The sequence below is a fragment of the Urocitellus parryii genome, chromosome 13 (genome assembly GCF_045843805.1).
Source record: "Urocitellus parryii isolate mUroPar1 chromosome 13, mUroPar1.hap1, whole genome shotgun sequence".
In the NCBI taxonomy this organism is placed as follows: Eukaryota; Metazoa; Chordata; class Mammalia; order Rodentia; family Sciuridae; genus Urocitellus; species Urocitellus parryii.
Genome location: NC_135543.1, coordinates 2326739 through 2350515, shown reverse-complemented (window position 1 = coordinate 2350515; position 23777 = coordinate 2326739). Strand labels below are relative to the sequence as shown.

General features: G+C 46.4%; 1 protein-coding gene and 1 long non-coding RNA gene across 4 annotated transcripts in view; one reads left to right on the top strand and one right to left on the bottom strand.

Annotated features, from left to right (window-relative positions):
• Positions 1 to 5931: 5931 nt before the first annotated feature.
• Positions 5932 to 6688, bottom strand: LOC113182687 (uncharacterized). Its single transcript, XR_003300779.2, has 2 exons — positions 6356 to 6688; positions 5932 to 6130 (listed from the first exon to the last, which is right to left on the bottom strand). It is a non-coding gene; the product is annotated as an uncharacterized LOC113182687 (long non-coding RNA).
• Positions 6689 to 6925: 237 nt separating this feature from the next.
• The window catches only part of Znf236 (zinc finger protein 236), a 123165-nt gene continuing 106313 nt past the window's right edge, over positions 6926 to 23777 (top strand). For 2 of the 3 annotated variants that reach the window (XM_077792167.1, XM_077792165.1), the window contains exons 1-3: positions 6926 to 6983; positions 15735 to 15877; positions 17112 to 17276. In XM_077792167.1, the coding sequence (XP_077648293.1) occupies positions 6929 to 6983; positions 15735 to 15877; positions 17112 to 17276 (363 nt within the window). In that variant the 5' untranslated portion in view covers positions 6926 to 6928. Of the gene's footprint in view, positions 6984 to 7498; positions 11325 to 15734; positions 15878 to 17111; positions 17277 to 23777 lie in introns of those variants that run through there. The other variant, XM_077792166.1, reaches the window with a different exon arrangement.

The following is a 23777-nucleotide window of genomic DNA, read 5'->3' as shown; positions in this document are numbered from 1 at the left end:
CTGTAAGGGCACCGGGGCCAAGGCCCGATGTGCCACTGGTACGGAGCACTGGAAGGACAATAGTACAGAGTGATCTTATCCCAGGATGAGCAAGTTGGTAAAATAATCATGACGCCCCCATGTTTGGAAGCTAAGAAATGTACTTCTGAAGAGCCCATGAGTCAGAGAAAAAAATGGCAAAACAAAGTGACATTCTGGATATGGCTGGTTCTGTGGTATCAATGTGTCCCCAAAGGTCACACACTGGAGAAGAGTCTGGCCCTGGTGCTCTGGCTCTCCCTTGCCCTCAGCCTCTGGCCCCGAATGATACAGCACAAAGGCTCCACGGATGCCAGTACTGGTCTGTCAGCTTTCCCAAACTCCAGGACCACGAGTAATGTAAGTTTCTGTTCATTGTAAGTCATCCAGTCTCAGGTATTCTGTTACAGTAGTAGAAAAAGGACAAAGATAGATGGTAATAAAAAGACTAAACACAAACCCTGTGGGGTGTGGACAAAGCTGTGATGAGAATATTATAGCTTTAAATGCATAGTTCAGAAAAGAAGGAAGGCCAGAAAATGAAGCTAAGCTTCATTCCCCATAATTTCAAAAGAATAAACAAGTCTAAACAAAGGGGAGAGGAAGGAATGGAAGGAGGAAGAGAAGAGAGGAAGAGAAGAGAGGGACGGAGAAAAAAAGAGCAAAAATTAAAAGAAATAAAAAAATGTTTTCAACAAAGACTAAAACGGGTTATTCTAAAAGACTGATAAAATTGAGCCTCCTCCAAGACCTTTCAAGAAGAGACAAAAAGGTTGCATTAATCTGGGTTCTCCCAAGAGACGAAATGAATAGGACATCTATACATATAGGTACATACACACATGAGAGGGGATTTACGGCTCATGCCATTATAGTGCAGACCCTGGGGTGCTCACTGATTGCCTGGCTTGGTCAAGTCTGAAGGCCTCCAGACCAGGGGAGCCAATGGTCCTGGGAACTGGGGAAGGGCTGCTGGTGCCAGGCCTGGAGTCCAAGGACTAGGAAGCCAGGATATCTGATGTGTGGGGCAAGAGACCTGCATGTCCACCTCACTGGGCAAAGTACTGATTTGCCTTCTGTTTCTTTCTCTCCTGGGCCTTGGATGACTGGATAGTGCCCACCTAAACTGAGGGTGGTCTCCCCATGAGTCCACAAAGATTCAGATGCTGACCTCCCCTGCAACACCCTCACAACACACCCCAAAGCATGTTTTTCCAGGTTTCTGGTGTTTCTAATCCAGTCAAGTCGACATCTGAAATCAGCTCTCACAAATGCACACACAAGGTCAGGATGGAAGGGGACGTTTCTACTTATCCCAAGGGTCAAATGCGCTGAACAAGGGCAGTGTCCTGAGTGCCACACTACTGCCCTTGAACACTCAGATGAAATGACACATCTATAAAAGTACTGACACTAACATGTTAAAAAAAACCAAAACTGTCCATTAAATATTGTGAAATTGAATCTGTAATTAAAAATGTGCCCATGAAAAACCTCCAGTATCACATGACTTCAGAAGTGACTCAAAAAATAAAGAAGTACAGGGGCTGGGGATGTGGCTCAAGCGGTAGCACGCTCGCCTGGTATGCGTGCAACCCGGGTTCGATCCTCAGCACCACATACCAACAAAGATGTTGTGTCTGCCGAGAACTGAAAAATAAATATTAAAAATTCTCTCTCTCTCTCTCTCCTCTCTCACTCTCTCTTTAAAAAAAGAAAAAAAAATAAAGAAGTACAATTCCAATCTTTGAGAACTCTTAGAGTAAAAGTAATGGTACATTTTTTAGTTTGTTTTATGATGCTAGCATTATCCAGACAGCAGAACAAAGACACCAAGAAAAAGGAAAGTGAAAGCCAGTTTCATTTGTGATTACAACTGTACAAACTTTCAACAAAATTCTAGCAAACAAAATATAGTCATATATCAGGATACTACATTATAACTGATTTGGGTTTACTCCAGGCGCACAAAGAACACATCTGGGAATTCCTGCAGGGGGCAGTACATGTGGCTTGTGCACACAGGCAGAAGCCCTGTGCGGCTGGAGGCACACTGACTGAAGCTAAGCAGGTGCCTGGCTGCAAGTCTGATGAGGCAGAGAGAAGACACACTATTGAGACAGACAGGATTTGGGTGAAGTGACTGAGGGCTGCAGTAAAGAAGGGTAAGCAAGAATGATTCCCAGACATTATCTAACTCATCTAGAATCATGAGCAACTGCTTGGGGGGTAGGAGGAAAGGTGGCAGAGGCAGGAGGGCCTTTCAGGGTGACAGATGTATTCTCTTCACATGGTGATGGTTAACCCTGTGCAGGTTAGGACTTGTCAAACCATACACTTGGAGTTTATGCAGTTTACTGAATGCTAGCTGCACTGCAGTAAACCAGCCGGGCAAGGGATCTCTCCTGGGTCTTGGGAGGTGGGATGGCAGCGTGTTAGTGGTACTCACATCCCCTTTCATAGGAGAACTTGAAGAACAAGGATGTGGTGGGCTAAATACACCTGCTTTATTCTGGTTCTGTTTGATGCAACATGCAATTGGGAATACTGAGAATGCCGTTAGAAATACATCCGATATTTAGGAAAGAGGTCTTGGGCCACAACACAGAGAAACCCTTCCAACATTCTTCTACCAAGGGTTGCCACAAAGAAACAATCCTACAAAGCTTCGAAAGGGGTGTGGCTGAAGATGGTGCACATTCTTCCAAAGCAATTTCACCAAAGTAACTTCAGTTGGGACTGGATGCCAAAGGCAGAGACCTTGATTTAATCTGGGTTTCCTTGAGTGCTCTCATTGGCTCACATAACTGAAAAGTACACAGACAGGATTGGGATCCACCTGGTTCAGGGCTCCAGTGGCGACAGACCCACATCTGAGCTGTGCGTTCTCTGGTTGCCTTCATTTCCAGGCCACTAATGCCTGTGGCTCCAGAATGACATTCTCATGCTGCAGAGGCTTAAGGAGCAAAGTGAAGAGCTCTCCCACCCACACACATCTTCCTTTTCCCTCTGTGACTCTTGAGTGTCCTCTGGTGGTAGGTTAGGACATGATAGTGGCAACCACAGTAGGTAATGGGCCTACAAGTGGAGAAGGGAAAAGGCTCAGAGGAAACACTCAGTTGCCACTGGCAACAGTTATAAGGAGGAAATGGATGATGGGTGCAGCTCAGGGGTCATTTTTTTTTTTTTTTTTTAAAGAGAGAGAGAGGGGCAGAGAGAGAGGGAGAGAGAATTTTAATATTTATTTTTTAGTTATTGGCGGACACAACATCTTTGTTGGTATGTGGTACTGAGGATCGAACCCGGGCCGCACGCATGCCAGGCGAGCGCGCTACCGCTTGAGCTATATCCCCAGCCCCTCAGGGGTCAGTTTTTTTCTGGACATTGGTACAGCCAAATAAACCATGTGGGAGGTTCTTGCAATACTGCCTTTTTTTCTGGTACTGGGGAATTGAATCCAGGGTGCTAACCCACTGAGCCACATCTCCAGCCGTTTTTGTTTTGAGGTAGGGCTTTGCCAAGTTGTGTGGGACCTTGTTAACCTGCTGAGGCTGGCCCTGAACTTGCAATCCTCCTGCCTCAGGCTCACTCTTTGCTGGGGTTACAGGCGTGGCTACTGTGGCCAGCAACACTATCTTTAAATGAGATGGTACCTGTGTTCTCACTGGAGAGCTGCCTATTCTGTCATGCTGAGCCTCTGCTTTTCCTTCACTCTGCTCTGACAGATCCAGGGTTCAGAATCTGCTTGCCTCTTCATTCCTTGCTATTTCTAATTGCATCAAAGCAGGAATCTTAGCCTGATGCAGTAGCACATGCCTATAATCCCCACGGCTGCATTATCTGTGTTTGAATTTAAATCTCATTTTGTTCTGTGAATTTGAAGCAATTTACAAAAGTATATGCCTATCAGGGTGAATAAATAGCTGAGGAAACTATATTGAAAGGAAAAAACAGAAAAACCAAAGGCAGAGGAAGTAGCGGAATGCATCCAACAAACCCTCTAGTTACAAAAGGTGAATTTAAAATTGGATTTCAAGCTCCTTAGCTGAAGAAGAGAGGAGAGCATAATTAGTTGCAAGATTCCGTTACCCAGAAAATCAGACAATTCTGTGGTTTGGATAATGTGTTTTCTTCCTAATGAGTGTTAAAAGCAGTGTCTTCAAATTTCTGTCAAGTTACCATTGTGTGTAGTTACTGAAGTTACTTTGGTAAAATTGCTTTGCAAGAATTTGCATTTTCTTCAGCCATACCCCTTTTGCAGGTATGTAGGATTATTTCTTCATGGCAACCCTTGGTTGCCACATATAATGCAAATTAATTTATATGTCCAAGTTTTTTTTTTTTTTTTTTTGAGAGAGAGAGAGAGAGAATTTTTAATATTTATTTTTTAGTTTTCGGTGGACACAACATCTTTGCTTGTATGTGGTGCTGAGGATTGAAACCGAGCCGCACACATGCAAGGTGAGCGCGCTACCGCTTGAGCCACATCCCCAGCCCGTATGTCCAAGTTTTTATGATTTGCCTCTAACCTTTATTCTCAGCTTTACATGCTACTTGAGCCTTAATATGCATATGGAAATAATATTCAGATTTTGCCCAAACTTAAGATTCCTCCTTTTTTTTTTTTTTTTGCAGGGAGGTGGGTACCAGGGATTGAACTCAGGGCACTTACCACTGAGCCACATCCCCACCCCTATTTTGTATTTTATTTAGAGACAGGGTCTCACTAGTTGCTTAGCACCACACTTTGGCTGAGGCTGGCTTTGATCTATGGATCCTCCTGCGTCAGCTTCCCAGCTGTTGGGATTACAGGCGTGTGCCACTGTACCTGGCTAAGATTCCTGCTTTGATGCAATTAGAAATAGCAAGGAATGAAGAGGCAAGCAGATTCTGAACCCTGGATTTGTCTTTAGAAAATTACTTAACCTCTTTCAACTTCAATTTCTTCATCTGTAAAAGGGCATCTTGCAGAACTGCTATAAGGATTAGAGATGTTTTATATAAAAGCACACAGCACTACTCAAAAACAGATGTTGATAAAACAATCATCATTTGCCATTCACTGGCTGGCAGATCTTGGAAATAACCTCTGGTTTCTTGCTTTTTTTTTTTTTTTTTAAGGATGAGAAGCTTATCTGTCTAATTGAGGTTTTTCAGGAATTGTATGACTATATGGAAACATATATGGACATACATAAAGCAGCTGACACATAGCTTCCCTTCTTGACTGGTCTTCACCTGAAAAGATCTTTCCTAACCAACTCTGTTAAAATGCAAACCTTTTTTTAAGATATAGTTAAAACAGCATCCTTCCTATTTTTCTATGGCAATTAGTCCTGCTTTCTCAAAATTCTCTACTGGACTTTTAAAAACCTCGTTACAACTTATTACTGGTTTTGTCTTTTTTGCCCTTCCAAGTTTCTGGCCAGTGGATTGTTCTTACTTCTGACTCCCCTGTAACACCCTGGTATGCTCAGAGTAGTCATTGTCTATTGCTTTGAACTAACTTTGCTGAGCCTCTGACATCATGTTAGACTGCTTCTGACTTCCTTGAACAAATGGTTATTCTCTGGTCATTTATCATTTACTTTTTTTTTTGAGGGGGGGGTACTGGGTATTGAACTCAGGGGCACTGGACCACTAAGCTACATCCCCAGCCCCATTTTGTATTTTTCAAATTTAAAGACAGGGGCTCACTGAATTGCTTAGCACCTCACTTTTGCAGAGCCTGGCTTTGAACTTGCTATCCTCCTGTCTCAGCCTCCCAAGCGCTGGGATTTCAGGTGTAGGCCACAGCACCCAGCTGATCTTTAACTCTTAACCTGGCCTAATACTTTGTTGCCCTGCAGGCACATCACTTAGTGGAATGACTGGGCCACACCAAAAAATGCAGGATGAACACACCTGAAACTCTTTAAGTTTTAACATATTAACATTTAATGTATCAAGGAAACATCACTGACTTCTGGCTATGTCCTCCGAGGTCCAAGGTCCACCATCTGGATGCATTTAAGTTCCAAGGCTTTTGCCCTTGCAAGGATGGTTTGGCAATGACGCTGTCTGAGGCATCCAGAAATGCTGCAGGAAGATGAGGTGCTCAGCAGAGATTTTCCTGGAATCAAACCAATGTATGTAAACCCAAATGAACACAGGATACAGGCCTGGAACGTAAACCACCCTTGGTTCAACCTGTGGTGTCTCCATAGGGCTCCAATACCTTAGGGACAAGCTGCCAAGGGGCTGGGATGATGCCACTGGCGGGCCACACTTCAGAGCCTAATCAGGCCATGGGCCCTGATGCTTGAGAATGGGCTGAGCTGGGGCCCCGAATACCCACCGACAGGATGGTTCACCCCACGGACCCAATGCCAAGGATGGATAGGCCTCCCCACGGTCCCGTTGTTTCCGGAGTCACAGGCCGCTGTGGTCCTCGTGGCCGCTGAGGGTCCGGCTCCAAGGTCCCCCGTGTCCTCAGAGGAGACAGGCCTCGCTGGTTCTCTTGCCCGCGGAGGGACCGGCCTCCCAGGTCTACGTGCCCGCTGGGGGGACAGGCCTTCCTGGTCCCCGTGCCCACCGAGGGCCACCCCGAGGGCCCCGGGCCCGTGGACCCCCAGGCCACGCGCGGACACCGGCCGCCCGCGGACCGGCAGGTGACGCCGCCGCCCGCCGGGCCGCGCATGCGCGCCGCGCCGCCCCCGCCCCCACCGCGCCCGCGCCCAACGCCCCCGCCGCGGCCCGCGGGCCATGGAACCCGCCGAGGCCGGCGCGGTGCGAGCGCTGCCGCCCGCGCGTCCGGGCGCCGTCGCCCCGTGAGCCCGGCGGGCCGGTCCGGTCCGGCCGCCGCCCCGCCGGTGCCGCGCGTGCGCGCCGCCGCCGAGCGAGACGCCAGAGAGGGGTGGCCGCCGCGACGATGCCGCGGGGCCGCCCCCCGAAGCCCCGGGACGGCGCGGCGCGCGGCGACTCCGGTAAGGCCCGCGGCCCGAGTGCCCGGATGGGCGCGGGGCGCGCCGGGAGCGGCGGCGGCGGCGCGATGGCCGGCGGCGCAGCGCGGGCGGACGGATACGGGCGCCGCGGCCGGCGCCTCCGCGCTGGGCCTACTTTCCGGGCGCCGCGGCGGCGGGGGCGGCGGCCCGCGCGGCCGCTCCGCGCGCCCGACCCCGGCCCCCGCCCCGCCGCCCCGCCCCGCCGCCGCGTGGGAGGCGGCCGCCCTCGGCCCGGGCCGCGGGGAGGCGGGCGGCGGCCGCGGGAGGCGGGACGGGGGCCGCGCGGCGGAGCGACCCGCGGGCCGCAGCCGAGCCCCAGGGCGCCGGGAGCGCAGGGCGTGCGCGCAGCGGGCGCCCGGACTGTCGCAGCCGCCCGAGCTGTGGGAGCGCCGGGCTGACCCGGGCCCGCAGCCCTGCGCTCTGGGACGCTGATCCCGCACTTAGTAGGTGCCGGGCTGGCCCGGGCCCGAGCTCCCAGAATTCTTGGCAGGCACACAGTAGGTGTCAGGAGTATTTCTGTGGCCTGGAACCTGAGCGCCGAGAGCTTAGTGCGCACAGTGGGTCTCAGGAACTGTTCCTCAGCTTATGCTTGTGATATAACTCGGATTCTGGAAAGTGATGCAAATGTACCTCGTCTCTGCTCTGCCATGGGGGTTTAATTTTCTCCTCACGGCAGCTTGGTTAGAACAATTGGATTTTACTGGACAGGGACTCCACTTGTGGCATGGTGTTTTTGAGGTGCAAGGCTAATGGGTCTGGAGGCAAGGAGCTCTGCTTGAGTGCTGTGATGGTGATTTATTTCTATACTTGGGAAATACCTGCCAGTACTTAGTCCCAACCTCTGTGGTACTGAAGTGCCCCAGGACAGTTTGCACATTCAGAGAGGCTCTTAGTGTGTGGAAAAGACCTTGCATAGGCCTGAGGGAGGATGCATGCCTGAAATTCGTACCGGAGCGGTGGATTGCACCAGGACTTCCATTGAGCTTCATATAGCCGGTAGCTTAGGCTAGTGACTCAGTGTCAGGCTTTTCTTGGGTTAATACAGGCTCATGAGAGAACTTGAATTAGGAGCAAAAGTGGCAGGAACCCAGAATAAGGTCAGATAAGCTGGGCATGGTGGCACATGCCTATACTTCCAGTGACTTGGGAGGCTGAGACAGGAAGATGACAAGTTCAAAGCCAGGCTCAGCAACTTAATGAGACCCTGTGTCCTCTGAAGCTTTTATGGAGAAAGGTGATTGTTTGGATCAGTTCGTGAGCTTAGAAACAAGACATGGCAAACCAGAAGTTATTATTGCTGCTGCACTTGACATAGTTAACAGGCATGTAATTTAGGGAGTTGTTGTGGACCTGGTATCCATGAATGTCATTGAAGTTCATATACATTGTCGCCTTTTTGGATTGTGGGGAGTGATGCTGGCAGATGTAACAGGTATGTGTTAGGTAGCTGGGTAGCTGGTCAGAATTTGTATCAATGATTGGTGGTTTCTCATTCCTTTTGCTGCTTTGCTTTGACATTATCTTGTTCATTTTTTTTTTTTTGGTTAATATGACTTATGCCAAGAATAAGGTGCAAGCTGGACATGATGGTGCATGCCTATAACCCCAGAGACTCAGGAGGATTGCAAGTTCAAGGCCAGTTTTAGCAACTTAGACCCTGTCTCAGAATAAAAAACAAAAAGGGCTCTGGGTATGGCTCAGTGGTAAAGTGCCCCATTTTCGAAGCCCTCACCCCTCAAAGCAAGAATAATTTAAGGTGCAGTGTCTCTGCTATGGGAAGGGCTTGGTGGAGAGACAGTGTGAACTCCCATTGACCGTTGACAAGAGCCTGCACGTCCCATCTCGCCAGGTGGCAGCACTGTCCACTGGGTTTCCAGGCTCCCAAGCTAAGAGCAGTTGTTTCTCCTGTTCCCCACAGTACTTCCCAACCCAGCCTGGTAGCCGCTTTCTCAGAACTGTATTTCCAGTCTGCTCTGTCTTTCCGTCTCTAAGGTGGAGCTTCTTACTAACCTCCGCTGGTTGTCTCCTCCTTGAATCCATCACATGGCAGCCCGGATGATCTCTTCAGGTATACCTTGACAGCCACACCCTGTTTAAAGCTCTTGAGTGGGATCCTTGTCCCCTTGATATAAACTCTGCACCCCCAATTGACCATACCCCTGTGGGATCATTAAGAAAGCACCAGGCTCAGCAGCATGCCGCTGGGCTATTGTCCCGAGGCCTGCTACTCTCGGGTGGGATCTAGAATTCCTTGTTGTAGCTGGAAGGCGAGATGTAGACATTGGCAGTTTTTGATTGGTTATGATTTAACATGCTGGTGTTTTGTTAAACTTGGGTAATGTGTGTAGTACCTGAATATACATCTACCTGCATTTAAAGTTTTCCTGAGAAATCAAAATTCACTAGTAGGAAAGCAGGTATTTCAAAGGAGGTCACTGTATCTCTTGGTGAGAGGGAAGAGAACAGCACGAGGCAGGAAAAGAGAATTCACACAGGTGGAAATGCTGACAGGGTGGGTGTCCACTGCCCGCCTGGCTTGTGGCCTGTGGTTCAGATGGCAAGCTCCCCAGTACTGGGAGGACTGGTGGGTGAGTTTTCCAGTTGATCATCTTTGCTCTGGCTCATCATGGCAGTAAACACTGGCGTTTTGGAAGACAGGTGTTTGTGTACATGCTGGAGCTTCTGACGAGGGCCCTCTGGCACTGCTTTTTGTGAGTCTTTTAGGCTGAAAGACCTGTGTGGCCTGGGGTTGCACCTTGAGGTACTGCAACCAGCAGGTAAAATCAGATTCGTCTCTATTTACCTGGCATGGTGGAAACTGGGGTCTTGGGCTGTCAGCTCAAGAGGAGAGGGGACTGTCCTTGATCAGGAGGGAGCCTGGAATAGTAATTGAAAATGTCCTCCTTCTGCCACTGGTTGGTTGCAAGATTTTGACCAAGTGGTTCAGTCTTTCTGGGGACTTAGTTTCTGAGCTATACAAGAGCAGGGACCATATGACTCACCCTATTTTGGGGGATTATTATTCTGTGTTGCATTTCATTTCCACATGAGTACCCACTTAGGAGCAGAGATGTTCAAAGACAAAACAGGTAACAAAGTTCAGGTGGTGCTTAGGCTGCAAACCTCTCAGTGTTTTGGCCTCTGAGGTTCTCATGGCAGCGGGTTTCACTTGGCTCCTGGAGAGAGTTAGCAGGAGAGGAAAGCAGGAAATTCTGTTTTAAGGGAATCCTGAGACAGAGGGAAGACCCTGCTGCCTAAAATTAGGAGCTCTTAGAGGTATTGGTCTCGGGAGCTTCAGACACCCAATTCATTAGCTCTTCCCATCTCTAGATATTTATCAGGCGTTGGGCACGTGCTGCGTGCCAGGTCTGTGAAGGTTTGGAGAAACAGCGCTGAGGAGCAAGGACTAACAGTCAACTTTACCTGATGATGTCCTGCCCTGGGGGGTGGGAGGAGATGATGACAATGCGGGACACTGAGGCATGGCTCAGCTTGTACAAGACCCTGGGTTCAAATCCCAGCACTACAAAAGTCAAGCAAAAGACTTGGGAAGCTGACCAGTCTGGGAGGAGGAGCAGAAATGGAAAAAGAGAAAGTAGAAAGGAATTAAGAAGAGAAAGAATGGTAGAGCTCACCTGAAGTGACAGCGATTTCCAGTAGCAATGGTGACCTGCGACTCCTGGGCTTTCTTGGGGATGGAGAACACTCGGGTGAGCGGGTGGCAGCACACCGCAGGATGAGGTTGGTGTCCTGGAGGAAGGATGGACTGTGGGACAGGGTAGGAGCCAGTGTAGTGCATAGTGTCAGCAGAGAGAGGAAGCGAGCCGTGCTTTAGAAAACATGTTCAAAACAAAGTCAGCGTCGGCCAGTCTGGGGATTAGCTTGGTTGCTTAGAATTTAGAGCTGTTATTTCTCATTTTAACATTAAGAACATGTAAGGATCTGTGGATGACCGAGATCTTAACTGCACAGAGTTTTTCTTGAGTTAATCCCTGCTGTGCTCTGAATGTAGCAGGTTTGGTTGGAACATGGCATCATATCACAAAAAGGCCAGTGTGGTGCCTTTAGGTTGGGGACAAGAGGCAGGGATTCAGCCGGTGGCCTGGCATGGGGAGAAGAAGGAGTTGAAGGTAGCTTGTTAGACCCAGGACCCTAGGATGCTGCAGGAAGTGGCTGTGGCATTATGTGATTGAGGGTGGTCCTCGAGCAGCAAGTGAGCGTCTTGGAGATGGACACTTTCTAAGTTATTGGTAGGCTCAGGACCTGCTGCTTCAGGGAGCATCGTCTCACGGTTCTTCCCGACTCCAAGATACACTGTTTAAGGTCGGTATTTTCATAGAGTTAAATTAACTTTAAAAGTAGACTTTAAATTACTTTTAAAAAGTCAAAGTTACTTAAATCTTTCTGATGACTGTGTAGTTTTTGTTTAGTCTTGATGGTGAATATAGAGCCCATATTAGCAGAAAGGCGAATAATGAAAGCCACCAATGGTCATGTTTTTGTTTGCCAAATGAGTGTGTGGAAACACTGTCCAGGAATTGACATACCAGTCCCCAGCAGTGAAATCTTCAGTGGTCCCTTCTGTCTCGCCGCGGGGGCAGGAGCACAGACTGAACAGTGCTGCTCTGGAGGGACTCTCAGGTCGGACAGTGGCTCAGTGATTGTGTGTGTGTAAGGGGAGTGGCAGAGGTGCACATCTGGTGGCACGTTAGGACCCTCTGCCCCGAGGCTCCTATGGTAGCTGCTGTTTGAGAATGCAGCCTGCATAAGGGACGCACAGTTGACGAGTGTGACTCGGCCATCGCGGAAAGCAGCCCTGGCATTTGCAGTTAGACGCATGGCACTGGAGGACTCCGCTGAAGTGAAGTGAGCAGGTGCAGAGGACCGGCACCAAGTCGACCTGGGGTAGAGTAGTGACCACCAGGGACGGGGTGGGTGGGGGAGGGTGGGGGAGGGTGGTCCCCTACGGGTGACGCACACTGAGTGTGTGGGAACACAGTGGATCCCATCCTAGTTGTGATAGAAGATGCAGTGGTCTTCAGGAGGGTGGGCCACAGTGAGACTGCCATTCATTTCTGCTGTCTTAGCTTATTGGTCCCTGAAGGGATCTGACAGCCTCCGTGGCTGCAGAGAACCCAGAACAAGGTTTCTAGGCTCAACTTGTGTGCATGCCTTTCAGCAGGACACTGGGGTCTCCTGCAGCCCCCAGGCCCTCCTCTGGGTTAAGACCCCACATCACACTGTAAGAGACATTAATAGACCTCTTTGTGGACCACAGATTCTTTGGGGACAGAAATTGGAATGGCCTTAAAGACAGGATGGAGGAAAGATGTTGCTAGGCCTAGAACACTGCCCAGGAAGGGTGGACTGAGCAGAAGGGAGTCAGGGCCACACAGACAGCAGATCTCAGCCCAGAGGAGGCCTGGGCTGAAAAGCCACCAGCAGAAGGACTGGCCACACTACTGAGGTGTGTCCCAGGCAGGCGGGTCGAGCGGGCTCTGGGTTTTAGTTTATGTTCAGGGTGCAAACTAAAGCATGCTTGCTTCTCTTCTTCTCCAGTCGTTCTTTAATTTTAATTAAATCATTATTTTGTCTTTAAGCCAAATTAATGTTATATCATTACCATTTGAAAGAAGAGACTTGCTGAAGACACCATTGATTATGTCTTGAACTTTGTTAAAAATGGGAAATCTTACTTCTTAAGATACTTTTTTTCTGGAAATGTCTTAGTTTTTAAGTGAAGCATTTTCAAATTTAATGGATTGTTCCATGTCACTTAGGTTTCTTATCTGTCAGATGCAATTAAATCCCTGATCATCTTTGGTAATACATTAAGAAGTTTCATCACAGCTATGAAAATTATTTTATTCTATATCTGGAGATAGCTTTTTAATTTTGCATTTTAGAAATTTAGTTGAGGGTCCCTTTTACTGCTGTATCTAGCTTTTAGGTTAAAATGCTACTGAATTTTTAAAACAAATTTAAACACATTTGTACTTCCCGCTTCTTAGTATTCTTACCGTCACTACAGACTTCTCTGAGGGGAATAACATCCATTGATGCAGTCCCCCAAATCCTTTTATTTGGGCCTGTGGATTCATAAACAGTTTAGTACAGACAGTTTCAGTTTGTTCTATCTGGACATAGTTTAGAGTAAATAGAATCAAGTTTATGTAAAATCCTTCCTCAGTAGACTTTTTAATTTTTTTTTTTTTGTGGTACTTTCTGGGAATTGAAACTAGGACCTCCCACGTGCACGTGTTCTACCACTGAGCCACACTCCAGCCCTTTCTAAATTTGATGTTGAGACCCTTAAGTTCCTGAGGCTGGCCTCGAACTTGTGAAGAGCTTGCCTTTGTCCTTTCTCAGTTTTCCTAGCAGCTGGGATTACTGGGCATGTGACAATCTACCCAGCAGTGGACCTTTTTTTTTTTTTAATGTATGAAATTTTGATCTTTTGAATCATTAATATTTCTTTTCTTAAATTTGTTTTAGTTAGTTATACATTATTATTTAGTTAGTTATACATTATTATAAATTAGTTATACATGACAGTAGAATGCACTTTGACACATCATACATAAATGGAGTACGATTTCTCATTCTTCTGGTGGTACATGATGTAGAATCATACTGGTTGTGTAGTCATATATGTACAGAGGGTGATAATGTCTGATTCATTCTGCTATCCTTCCTACCCCTGTACCCCCCACCCTTCATTCTCCGCTACCTAAAGTAACTCTATTTTTCTGTAGCCACCCACCATCATTGTGAATTAGCATCTGCATATCAGAGAAAACATTGGGCCTTTGTTTTTTGGAGATTGGCTTATTTTGCTTAGCATGATATTCTCCAGCTCCATCCATTTACCAGCAAATGCCATCATTTCATTCTACTTTAAAGCTGAGTACCCACCACATTTTCTTTATCCATTCGTCTGCTGAAGGACCCCTAGGTTGGTTTTATAGTTTGGCTATTGTGAGTTGAGCTGCTGTAAACATTGATGTGGCTGTGTCCCTGTAGTGTGCTGACTTTAAGTCCTTTGGATATAAACCGAGGAGTGGGATAACTGGGTCGAATGGTGGCTCCATTCCCAGTTTTCTGAGGATTCTCCTACTGCTTTGCATAGTGTTTTCACCTGGAACATTAATATTTCTAAAAGCTTGACTTTGCCCTTTACCCTAAAGATCTGCAGAAGAGTTAGTTGCTCTTGTCCCCCCACCTGCCCCTGCCCACCTCCGCTGCACACACCTCCTATCCTTGCTAACAGGCAGGTTTCTGCCCAGGGCAGGAGGCTTGGCATCAGGGGACTGCGAGGTTGTCCTCTCCCCTGGGAGTGTGCAGGGCTGTGAGAAAGGTGTCATGCTTGTGCTGTCCCATCTCTGAAGGAGCAGAGCCCCTCCTGAACCCAAGTTTTCTCAGATCCCAATTTTTGGAATCAAATTTGATGCAGAGTTGCATGGGATGTATTTAGTGCCTATGCAGTTCAGGTGCTTTATGTATTTATATCCTAATTTTAAGACATGGAGTATATTTACTTGTCTTAGAGAAGAGTAGTGGGGATTTGTGACATTCTTGACAAATCTTGTGATTATTCTTGGATATTCTTTGCTGTATTCATTCTTGCTGGAGGCTACCTTAAAGTTTATAGCTTTACCTGAGCGACTCCGTAGGAGGCTTGGTGAGAGCAGGATTGGCTAAGCTGCCGCTTCCCTTAACTCCCTGGACGCTGGCCCCCTGAGAGGACAGAGCCTTTTCTTTTTGACTTAATCTTGCTTTGCAGCAGTTTTTAGAGATAGGTCAAATTGGAGAATTAGCATCTAAAGGCTTTGTGCTTCTGCTGGAGTTTGGCTTACAGAGTGATTGAAAAAACAGTGTGGATTATTGATGCCTCTCAAGGTGATTTAGAGGTGACTGCTTTATGGTCCCTAGGGATTAAAAGGAAATTAAGTGGGTCTGTGAAGTTTAAGAAGCTTCATTATGGCCTTTGTCCGCTTTTTCGTGCTGTGACTGAAAGACCTGACAGGAACAATTTTAGAGGAGGAAAAGTTTATTTGGGGGCTTATGGTTTCAGAGGTCTCAATCATTGGATAGCAGGCTCCATTCCTCAGGGCCCGCGGTGAGGCTGAACATCATGCAGAAGAGTGTGGTGGAAGAAAACAGCTCACATGGTGACCAGAAAGGGGACACACAGAGACAGACAAAACAGACACACAGAGACACTCCACTCACCAGAAACAAAGTATATACCCAAGGACACATCCCCACTGCCCACCTCCTTCAGCCACACTCTACCCACCTTCAGCTACCACCTGGGTAATCCCTGTTAGGGGATCCACTCGATGATTGGGTCAAGGCTGTTGTAATCTAATCATTCCTCCTCTAAACCTTCATGCACTGTCTCACACATGAACTTTTGGAGACACCTCACATCCAAACCATAGCAACCTTCGAGACCAGCATGCATGGTTTCAAGCCACAGGAAACTAGTTGCAGGTTTCTAGAAATCTTATGATAATTCTCTTCTCTTGTATGTCAGCTATCTCAGATTGCTCATTTCTAACTTTAAAACAAGTTCACTGTAAAAAATTTGTGCATTATTAATTTCCTCTCAAATCTTTTGTAAATCTCTGGTATAGGTTGGTTTTAAAATAATAATCAAATAATTTCATTTTGTTTATGTAATGAGAATAACACCTGGTATCTATTGTCTGTATGTGCACAATTGTGTAGATGGGATTCTACCACTGAACGCGGAGAACATCGACGATGACTGCCCAACTCCAAACTTCCACAAATGTGAGATCTGTCTGCTGTCCTTCCCGAGAGAGGCTCAGTTCCAGCGCCACATGAGAGATCATGAGCGGAACGACAAGGTGTGTGGGCCTGAAGCTGCAGGGCTGCTGAGAGTCGGCACGTAAAAACCAGGCTCCTGAGTCATAGAACGCTTTATACTGTCTGAACACTTTGGCATCTTCTTAAGAGATTGTCATAGTGAATGAGTGCATCGAAGTTATTTATAAGTGAACAATTTAATTTATCAAATATGACTTTTTTCTGTAGTTTCAATATCTAATGTGACTAAGTGCAGATTTGGTGTATTTTAAATGTTTTTCTGCAGCAGGAAGTTTTACCCTTATGTGCTTTTGAAAGGCATTCTAGATGTTTGATTGATTGATTGATTGATTTTTGCAATATTGAGGATTGAAACTAGGGCCTTGAACATGAGGTAAGCACGAGCCATAACCCAGTGCTTTTTTAAAAATTTGAGACAGGGTCTTTCTAAGTTGCCCAGGCTGGCCGTGCAACTGTGGTCCCCTGCCTCAGACTGAGTGGCTGGGGTTACGGTGTGCATTGTCAGGCCTGGTGGGTTGGTTGGTTGGTTTTGGTGGGTGGGGTTGAGTCAGGGCCTATGCATGCTAAGCATGCCCTCTGCCACTGAGCTACAACCCAACCCCTGTACCATCCCCTTGTGGGTGTGCCAAGGATTCTGTGTAGTCATGGAAGGATTTGCCTGACGGTTGGAAAGGTAGTGGTGGTCACAGCTAAAAAGTGGTTGCTGATTCTTTTGTGGTGGGGCAGTGTAAGCTGGTGAACTGTGGGGACCAGGATCCTGGGTGGTCCTGGGCCACGGGAGGGCTGCCTCAGGCTCTTCTGGCCGAGCTCGGTGTGGCACAGAGGGAAGTTGGGCTCTGTGACCCCTGGGGGAATTCTGTCCCTGGGAAGCAGCTCTGGCAGTTTGGAAAGGCAAGTGTGGGTTTACTGTGCTAGAGGTGGCTCTGTTGGCAGCGTGAGTGCTCAGAAAGGAAGGGGAGGGTGCTGCCTGCTGGGCTGGAGCTTCTCCTTATCCAGTGCTGAGACTGTGACTGGCACATCTGCAGGCACTTCACCCCCATTGCTGTCTGTGTGTGCCATTGTTCTGCCGTCCTTGCTGTCCTGGCAGTGGCTTTGCTGTGTCCCTCTGGATCTATTGACACAGGTCCCTGTGCAGCCGAGAAGTGTTTGGAAAAGGTCTGGATTGGTGCTGGCTGCTGTTTAGAAACACTAATTGAACACATATTTGTGGAAAGGTTGGGTTTCAGTGGCTTCTTTACTTTTTTCTCTAAATAGCCACATCGATGTGACCAGTGTCCGCAGACGTTCAACGTCGAGTTCAACCTGACTCTCCATAAGTGCACCCACAATGGGGACGACCCCACCTGCCCCGTGTGCAACAAGAAGTTCTCCCGGGTGGCCAGCCTCAAGGCACATCTCATGCTGCACGAAAAGGAAGAGGTACTGTCCTGTCCTGAGCTCAGGGCCAAGTGCTCCTGCTGGTCAGCAGGGTTTTACCTGTGGACTGGGGTGAGTGTGTGTGTGTGTGTGTGTGTGTGTGCGCGCGCGCGTTGGGGATTGAACCCAGGGCACTTTAACACTGAGTCACATCCTCAGCTCTTTTATAATGTTTTGTTTTGAGACAGGGTCTTGCTAAGTTGCTTAGGGCCTCACTAATTTGCTGAGACTGGTCTTGAACCGGCCGTCCTCCTGCCTCAGCCTCCTGAGTTGCTGGGATTACAGGCTTGTAACACTGTATCTGGCTACATATGAACCAGGTTTTTTAAAAAAAAATTTATTTTTTCTAATTTGTTATATATGACAGCAGAATGCATTTCAATTAATAAGTAAGCCAATCCCCAAAACCCAAATGCCATATGTTTTCTTTGATATGCTGATCATTTCAATTTATATAGAGCACAATTTTTCATGTCTCTGGTTGTACACAGAGTAGAGTCACTCCATTCGTATCTTCATACATGTACTTGGGGTAATGATGTCCATCTCATTCCACCATCTTTCCTATTCCCCTGCCCGCTCCCTTCTGCTCCCTCTGCTTTGCCCTATCTAAAGTCCCTCCATTCCTCACACGCTGCCCCCCCACCCCCATCCCCATATGGATTGGCATCCACATATCAAAGAAAACATTTGGCATTTGGTTTTTTGGGATTGGTTTACTTCACTTAGCATGATATTCTCCTACTCCATCTACTTACCTGCAAGTGCCATTATTTTATTCTCCTTTAATGCTGAGTAATATTCCATGGTGTATATATACCACGGTTTCTTTATCCATTCAACTACTGAAGAGCACCTAGGTTGGTTCCACAGCTCAGCTATTGTGAATTGTGCTGTTATAAACATCAGTGTTGGGTAAAAACTGAGGAGGGGGATAGCTGGGTCAAATGGTGTTTCCATTCCAAGTTTTCCAAGGTATCTCCATACCACTTTCCATATTGATTGCACCAATTTGCAGTCCTACCAGCAATGTATGAGTGTGCCTTTCTCCAACACTTTTTGATGTTTGTATTCTTTTTTTTTTTTAAAGAGAGAGTGAGAGAGGAGAGAGAGAGAGAGAGAGAGAATTTTTAATATTTATTTTTTAGTTCTCGGCGGACACAACATCTTTGTTGGTATGTGGTGCTGAGGATTGAACCCGGGCCGCACGCATGCCAGGCGAGCGCGCTACCGCTTGAGCCACATCCCCAGCCCTGTTTGTATTCTTAATAGCTGCCATTCTAACTGGAGTGAGATGAAAACTTACAGTAGTTTTGATTTGCATTTCTCTTGAACATTTTTTCATGTGTTTGTTGATTGATTATATATCATGTCTGTTTAGTTCCTTGGCCCATTTATTGATTGGGGTATTTGTTTTTTTGGTGTTAAGATTTTTGAGTTCTTTATATATCCTAGAGATTAGTGCTCTATCTGATGTGTGAGTAAAAATTTGCTCCCCAAAAGTAGGCTCTCTATTCACCTCACTGATTATTTCTTTTGCTGAGAAGAAGCTTTTTAGTTTGATTCATACCATTTATTGATTCTTGCTATTAACTCTAAAGCTATGTCTTATTATGGAAGTCAGGGCCTAATCTGACATAATGATATAATGACTTTTTTTTTTTCTATTAGAAGCAGGATCTCTGGTTTAATTCCAAGGTCCTTAATCCAGTTTGAGTTGAATTTTGTGCATGGTGAGAGATAGGGGCTTAATTTCATTTTGTTGCATATGAATTTTCAGTTTTCCCAGAACAACTTGTTGAAGAGGCTATCCTTTCTCCAATATGTTTTTGGTGCCTTTGTATAATATGAGATAACTGTATTTGTGTGGGTTTATCTCTGTGTCGTCAATTCTGTACTCTCGGTCAACATGTCTATTTTGGTGCCAGTACCATGCTGTTTTGTTACTATTGCTCTGTAGTATAGTTTGAGGTCTGGTATAGTGATGCCACCTGCTTCACTCTTTTTGCTAAAGATTGCTTTAGCTATATGGGACCCTTATTTTTCCAGATGTATTTCATGACTGCTTTTTCTATTTCTATGAGGAATGTCATTGGGAATTTGATTGGAATTGCACTAAATCTGTGTAATGCTTTTGGTAGTATGGTCATTTTGACAATATTAATTCTGCCTGTCCAAGAACAAGAGACATCTTTCCATCTTCTAAGGTCTTCTTTAATTTCTTTCTTTAGTGTGTTGTAGTTTTCATTGTAGAGGTCTTTCATCTCTTTCATTAAGTTGAATCCAAGTATTTTATTTATTTATTTATTTATTTATTTTGAGGCTATTATAAGTGGGGTAGTTTTCCTAGTTTCTCTTTCAAAGGATTTGTCACTGATGTTCGGAAATGCCTCTGATTTATGGATATTGATTTTATATCCTCTACTTTGCTGAATTCATTTATTAGTTCGAGAAGTTTTCTGGTGGAATTTTTTGGGTCTTCTAGGCATAGAATCATATTGTTGGCAAATAATGATAACTTGAGTTCTTCTTTTCCTATCCATATCCCTTTAGTTTCTTTTGTCTAATTTCTCTGGCTAGAGTTTCAAGAACTATGTTAAATAGAAGTGGTGAAAGAGGGCATCCCTGTCTTGTTCCAGTTTTTAGAGGGAATGCCTTCAAATCTTCTCCATTTAGAATGATGTTGGCCTGGGGCTTAGTATAGACGGCTTTTACAATGTTGAGATATGTTCCTATTGGCCCTAGTTTTTCTAGTGTTTTGAACATGTCAGAGTGCTGTATTTGTCGGATGCTTTTTCTGCATCTGTTGAGATGATCATTTGATTCTTATCTTTAAGTCTATTGATGTGGTGAATTACATTTATTGATTTCCGTATGCTGAGATGACTTTGCGTCCCTGGGATGAACCCCACTTGATCGTGTTGCATGATCTTTTTGATATGTTTTTGTATTTGATTTGCCAGAATTTTATTGAGAATTTTTGCATCTATATTCATTAGAGACATCGATCTGAAGTTTTCTTTCTTTGATGTGTCTTTGCCTGGTTTTGGAATCAGGGTGACATTGGTCTTATAGATTGAGTTTGGAAGTGCTGCCTCTTTTTATATTTCGTGAAATAATTTGAGGAGTGTTAGTATTAGTTATTCTTTAAGGGTCTTGTAGAACTCGGCTGTGTATCCATCAGGTCCTGGGCTTTTCTTGGTTGGTAGGCTTCTGATGGCATCTTCTGTTTCATTGCTTGAAATTGATCTGTTAACTTGTGTATATCTTCCTGATTCAGTTTGGGCAAATCATATGACTCTAGAAATTTGTCTGCCTTCAATATTTTTATTTTATTGGAGTACAAGTTTTCACAATGATTTCTAATTGTTGTCTATTTCTGTAGTGTCGGTCATGTAGTTCCTTTTTCATCACGGATGTTAGTAATTTGAGTTTTCTCTCCTCTTCGTTAGCATGGCTAAGAGTTTATCAATTTTATTTATTTTTTTTTCCAAGAACCAACTTTTTTTCCCAAAATTTTCAATTGTTTCTTTTGTTTCAATTTCATTGATTTCAGCTCTGATTTTAATTAGTTCCTGTCTTCTACTGCTTTTGGTGTGGATTTGTTCTTCTTTTTCTAGGGCTTTGAGATGTAGTGTGAGGTCATTTGTTTGTTGACTTTTTCTTCTTGTAAGGATGAACTCCATGCAATGAACTTTCCTCTTAGTACTGCCTTCCCATGAACTAGAACTAGTGTCCCATGAACTAGAACTAGTTTTATACAGATTTCCAAATTCTAATAGTTATTTTTAAATAATCTCAGTTAATCCGCAGGTCACTGATGAGTGTCTGATTTTCTGATTCGGTCATTACTGTAGGTGGAGCCATCAACTCTTTGTGTGTGTGTGTGATGCTGGAGGTGGAACCCAGGGCCTCTTATGTCCTAGGCAAGTGCTTTACCCCTGAGCTGCATCCCAGCCATGTGCAGGTGATGAGGTAGAGCTTGGGTGGGCAGCTGCACTTCTCTTAGCCCAGTGTGGCTGCACAGGCCAAGAGCAGAACTTTCATGCTCTGTGTTCTTTGGAGATGCTTTTCAAAATTTGATGTGATTTCATCCAAAGCGGGGCTTGCAGTCCTTCCTGTCCACTCCATTTGCTGGGGTTCCTTTTGCTGTTGTCTGGGGGCTGTGCCTGGAAGCTCTGGGAGTGGCACTCTGAGTGCTTCCTGGGGTCAGCACAGACCACAGAAGGGATCCAGTGCAGCAGTGAAAGCTACTCATAAAAGGGGCAGGTTTTGCGTGTGGTCTACCTCAGAAAGTTGACTTAAAATAGCTTTTCTTACTATACCTGAACATATGTTCTTAGGAACATGGTTCACCTTTTAGCTGTAGGTGCTACACTCTTAGAACACCGTAGGCTGATGTTTCCATAGAGCCCTATTGAAAGGAGTAGTCTGAAATCCAGAGTGGTCAGTAGTCTATCAAAATAAATCTCAGCCAAAAGAGTGAGCACAGCTCCAGTCACTTAGGAATGATTTCCTGAAAGGCACTTTATTGTTGAGGTTCAGTGTTTACTGAGTCATCACTTCCTGTAAGGGGCTGCAGGGGGTGTGGGGAGCCACAGGCTCCTGCGCATAGCACACTCAGACACACCTGCTCCTGGGGGCTGTGCAACACCTGTGCTGTCTGGGCAGCGCTGCAGTGAACAGTGACGTGGAGAGGGCCCAGGATGCCACAAGGGCAGCTTTCTGTGTTCTGATCTTGGGTCTCGGGCTGCGGGTACCATCTGAAGTCCAGAGGTGGGTGCTTCTGGAGAGCGAGAATGGCTGCTGGGAAAGCTGGGCAGGGAAGGGCAGTGTGGCCCAGGGGCTTGCAGGGCAGCCTAGAAAGGGGAGGCCCTGGGGCTCAGGTGGGTGAAGGTGGCTGCCCAGCCAGGGGCCTGGGCGGCAGGGAGCGCGACCTGTGCAGATTGTATGCTCTGGCTCCTTACAGATGCCCATCTTGAGCAGGCTGAGGTTGATTTGGATGCTGTACATTTGCCCTGGTGACCTGCTGGCCACTCAGCATCATCACTGTTACCTCGACAGTCTGTTTCTAGGGAGTTTGGTGTTTTCTCTAGTGCGGACAATATCTCGAAGTGAGGGCTGTGGTCCCTGTGCTGTGCATGCGTTTTGGTTCTCCTGCCTGGGACTTCCTCAGGTTGGCCCAAGTGCAGAGCTGGAGGAAGGTCCTGGCTCCTCCGGAATACTGGGTGGAGAGCAGAGGGACAGTGATGGCCCATCTTGGCTCTGACCCAGGGAAGCTCAGCCCTGCTTTCCAGCCCAGTGAATCGGGCACACGCCAGCATTTTCACAATACAGAATGGACTTGTGGTGTGTTTGCACATACATAAAAACATGACTGGCTCTGTTGCCTCCTCACTCTCCCTGTGCTCGCCTTCCTCCCCAGCACTGTCTGCTCTGCTCTGCTCTGTGGAGTCATCAGATGCTTCTGAGGAACATCTGACAGTATCCATGGAGACAGTCCCTGAGATATGTAACCTGGTCCTTTGGTACAGCAGCTAGTGAAGAGGACGGATGTGAGCAGAGTGTGAGAGAGTAAGGCCGGAGGGTAGATGTGAGGGTCAAGTTCAGCTTTGTACTTTGAAAGAGAGACGTGGGGGGATCTTTGTTACGAGGACGAGCATTTCCTTCTGCCCAGCATGCAGGGATGAAGAGGGCAGGCCTTTTCTGTAGAGATGCAGTAAGGGAAGATATAGATAATTGCTTCCTTTTTGGCAGGATCCTAGAGTAAATTTTCTTTATTATCAGCACATCACTAACAACCTAGTAATTAATTATTTTCTTCAATTATTATATAATAATGCTAATTTAAAGTCATTTAAGTTTAAATCATGGTTGGACTGCTCAAAGTATTTTATTCATCCTGTCATTTCCTGAAGCATAATTCTAGGTAGGATCATTTACAATGGCCTGATTGTAACAAGGTTTGCATACATTTACAAAACGATATCCACAGTAATTAGAAGAAATTTGAATGGAGAGAAGTGCAATTTCAAAAAAATTTTTTTGTAGTTGTAGATGGCTGAAATGCCATTATTGTATTTGTATGTGGTGCTAAGGATTGAACCCAGTGCCTCACACATTGCTGGGCAAGCACTCTGCCTCTGAGCTACAGCCTTTAATTTGGAAGTAACCACTTATGTTCATTGACAGATTAAACTCACTTTTTCATGTTTGGACAGTTTGTTTGGAGGGACTATAAATACTAGCATAAATCATTTAAGGAAGTGATATATTATGGAACTGCATGTGGGTACATGACTGGAGCCTGTGCCCGGCTGAGGGCCACTGGCGTGGCTGCGAGCACTGGCTTTGTACCACAGTGCATCTTCTGCGACGATCTCAGCAGAGTGGGTTTTGTCATGGTCTCCCAGGCTACTGCAGCCTGTCCCCAGCACCCTGCAGGGAAGGTGGACTTACCTGCAGCTTGTGTGGGCCAGTGCCAGCTAGCTGCAATGGAGCAGC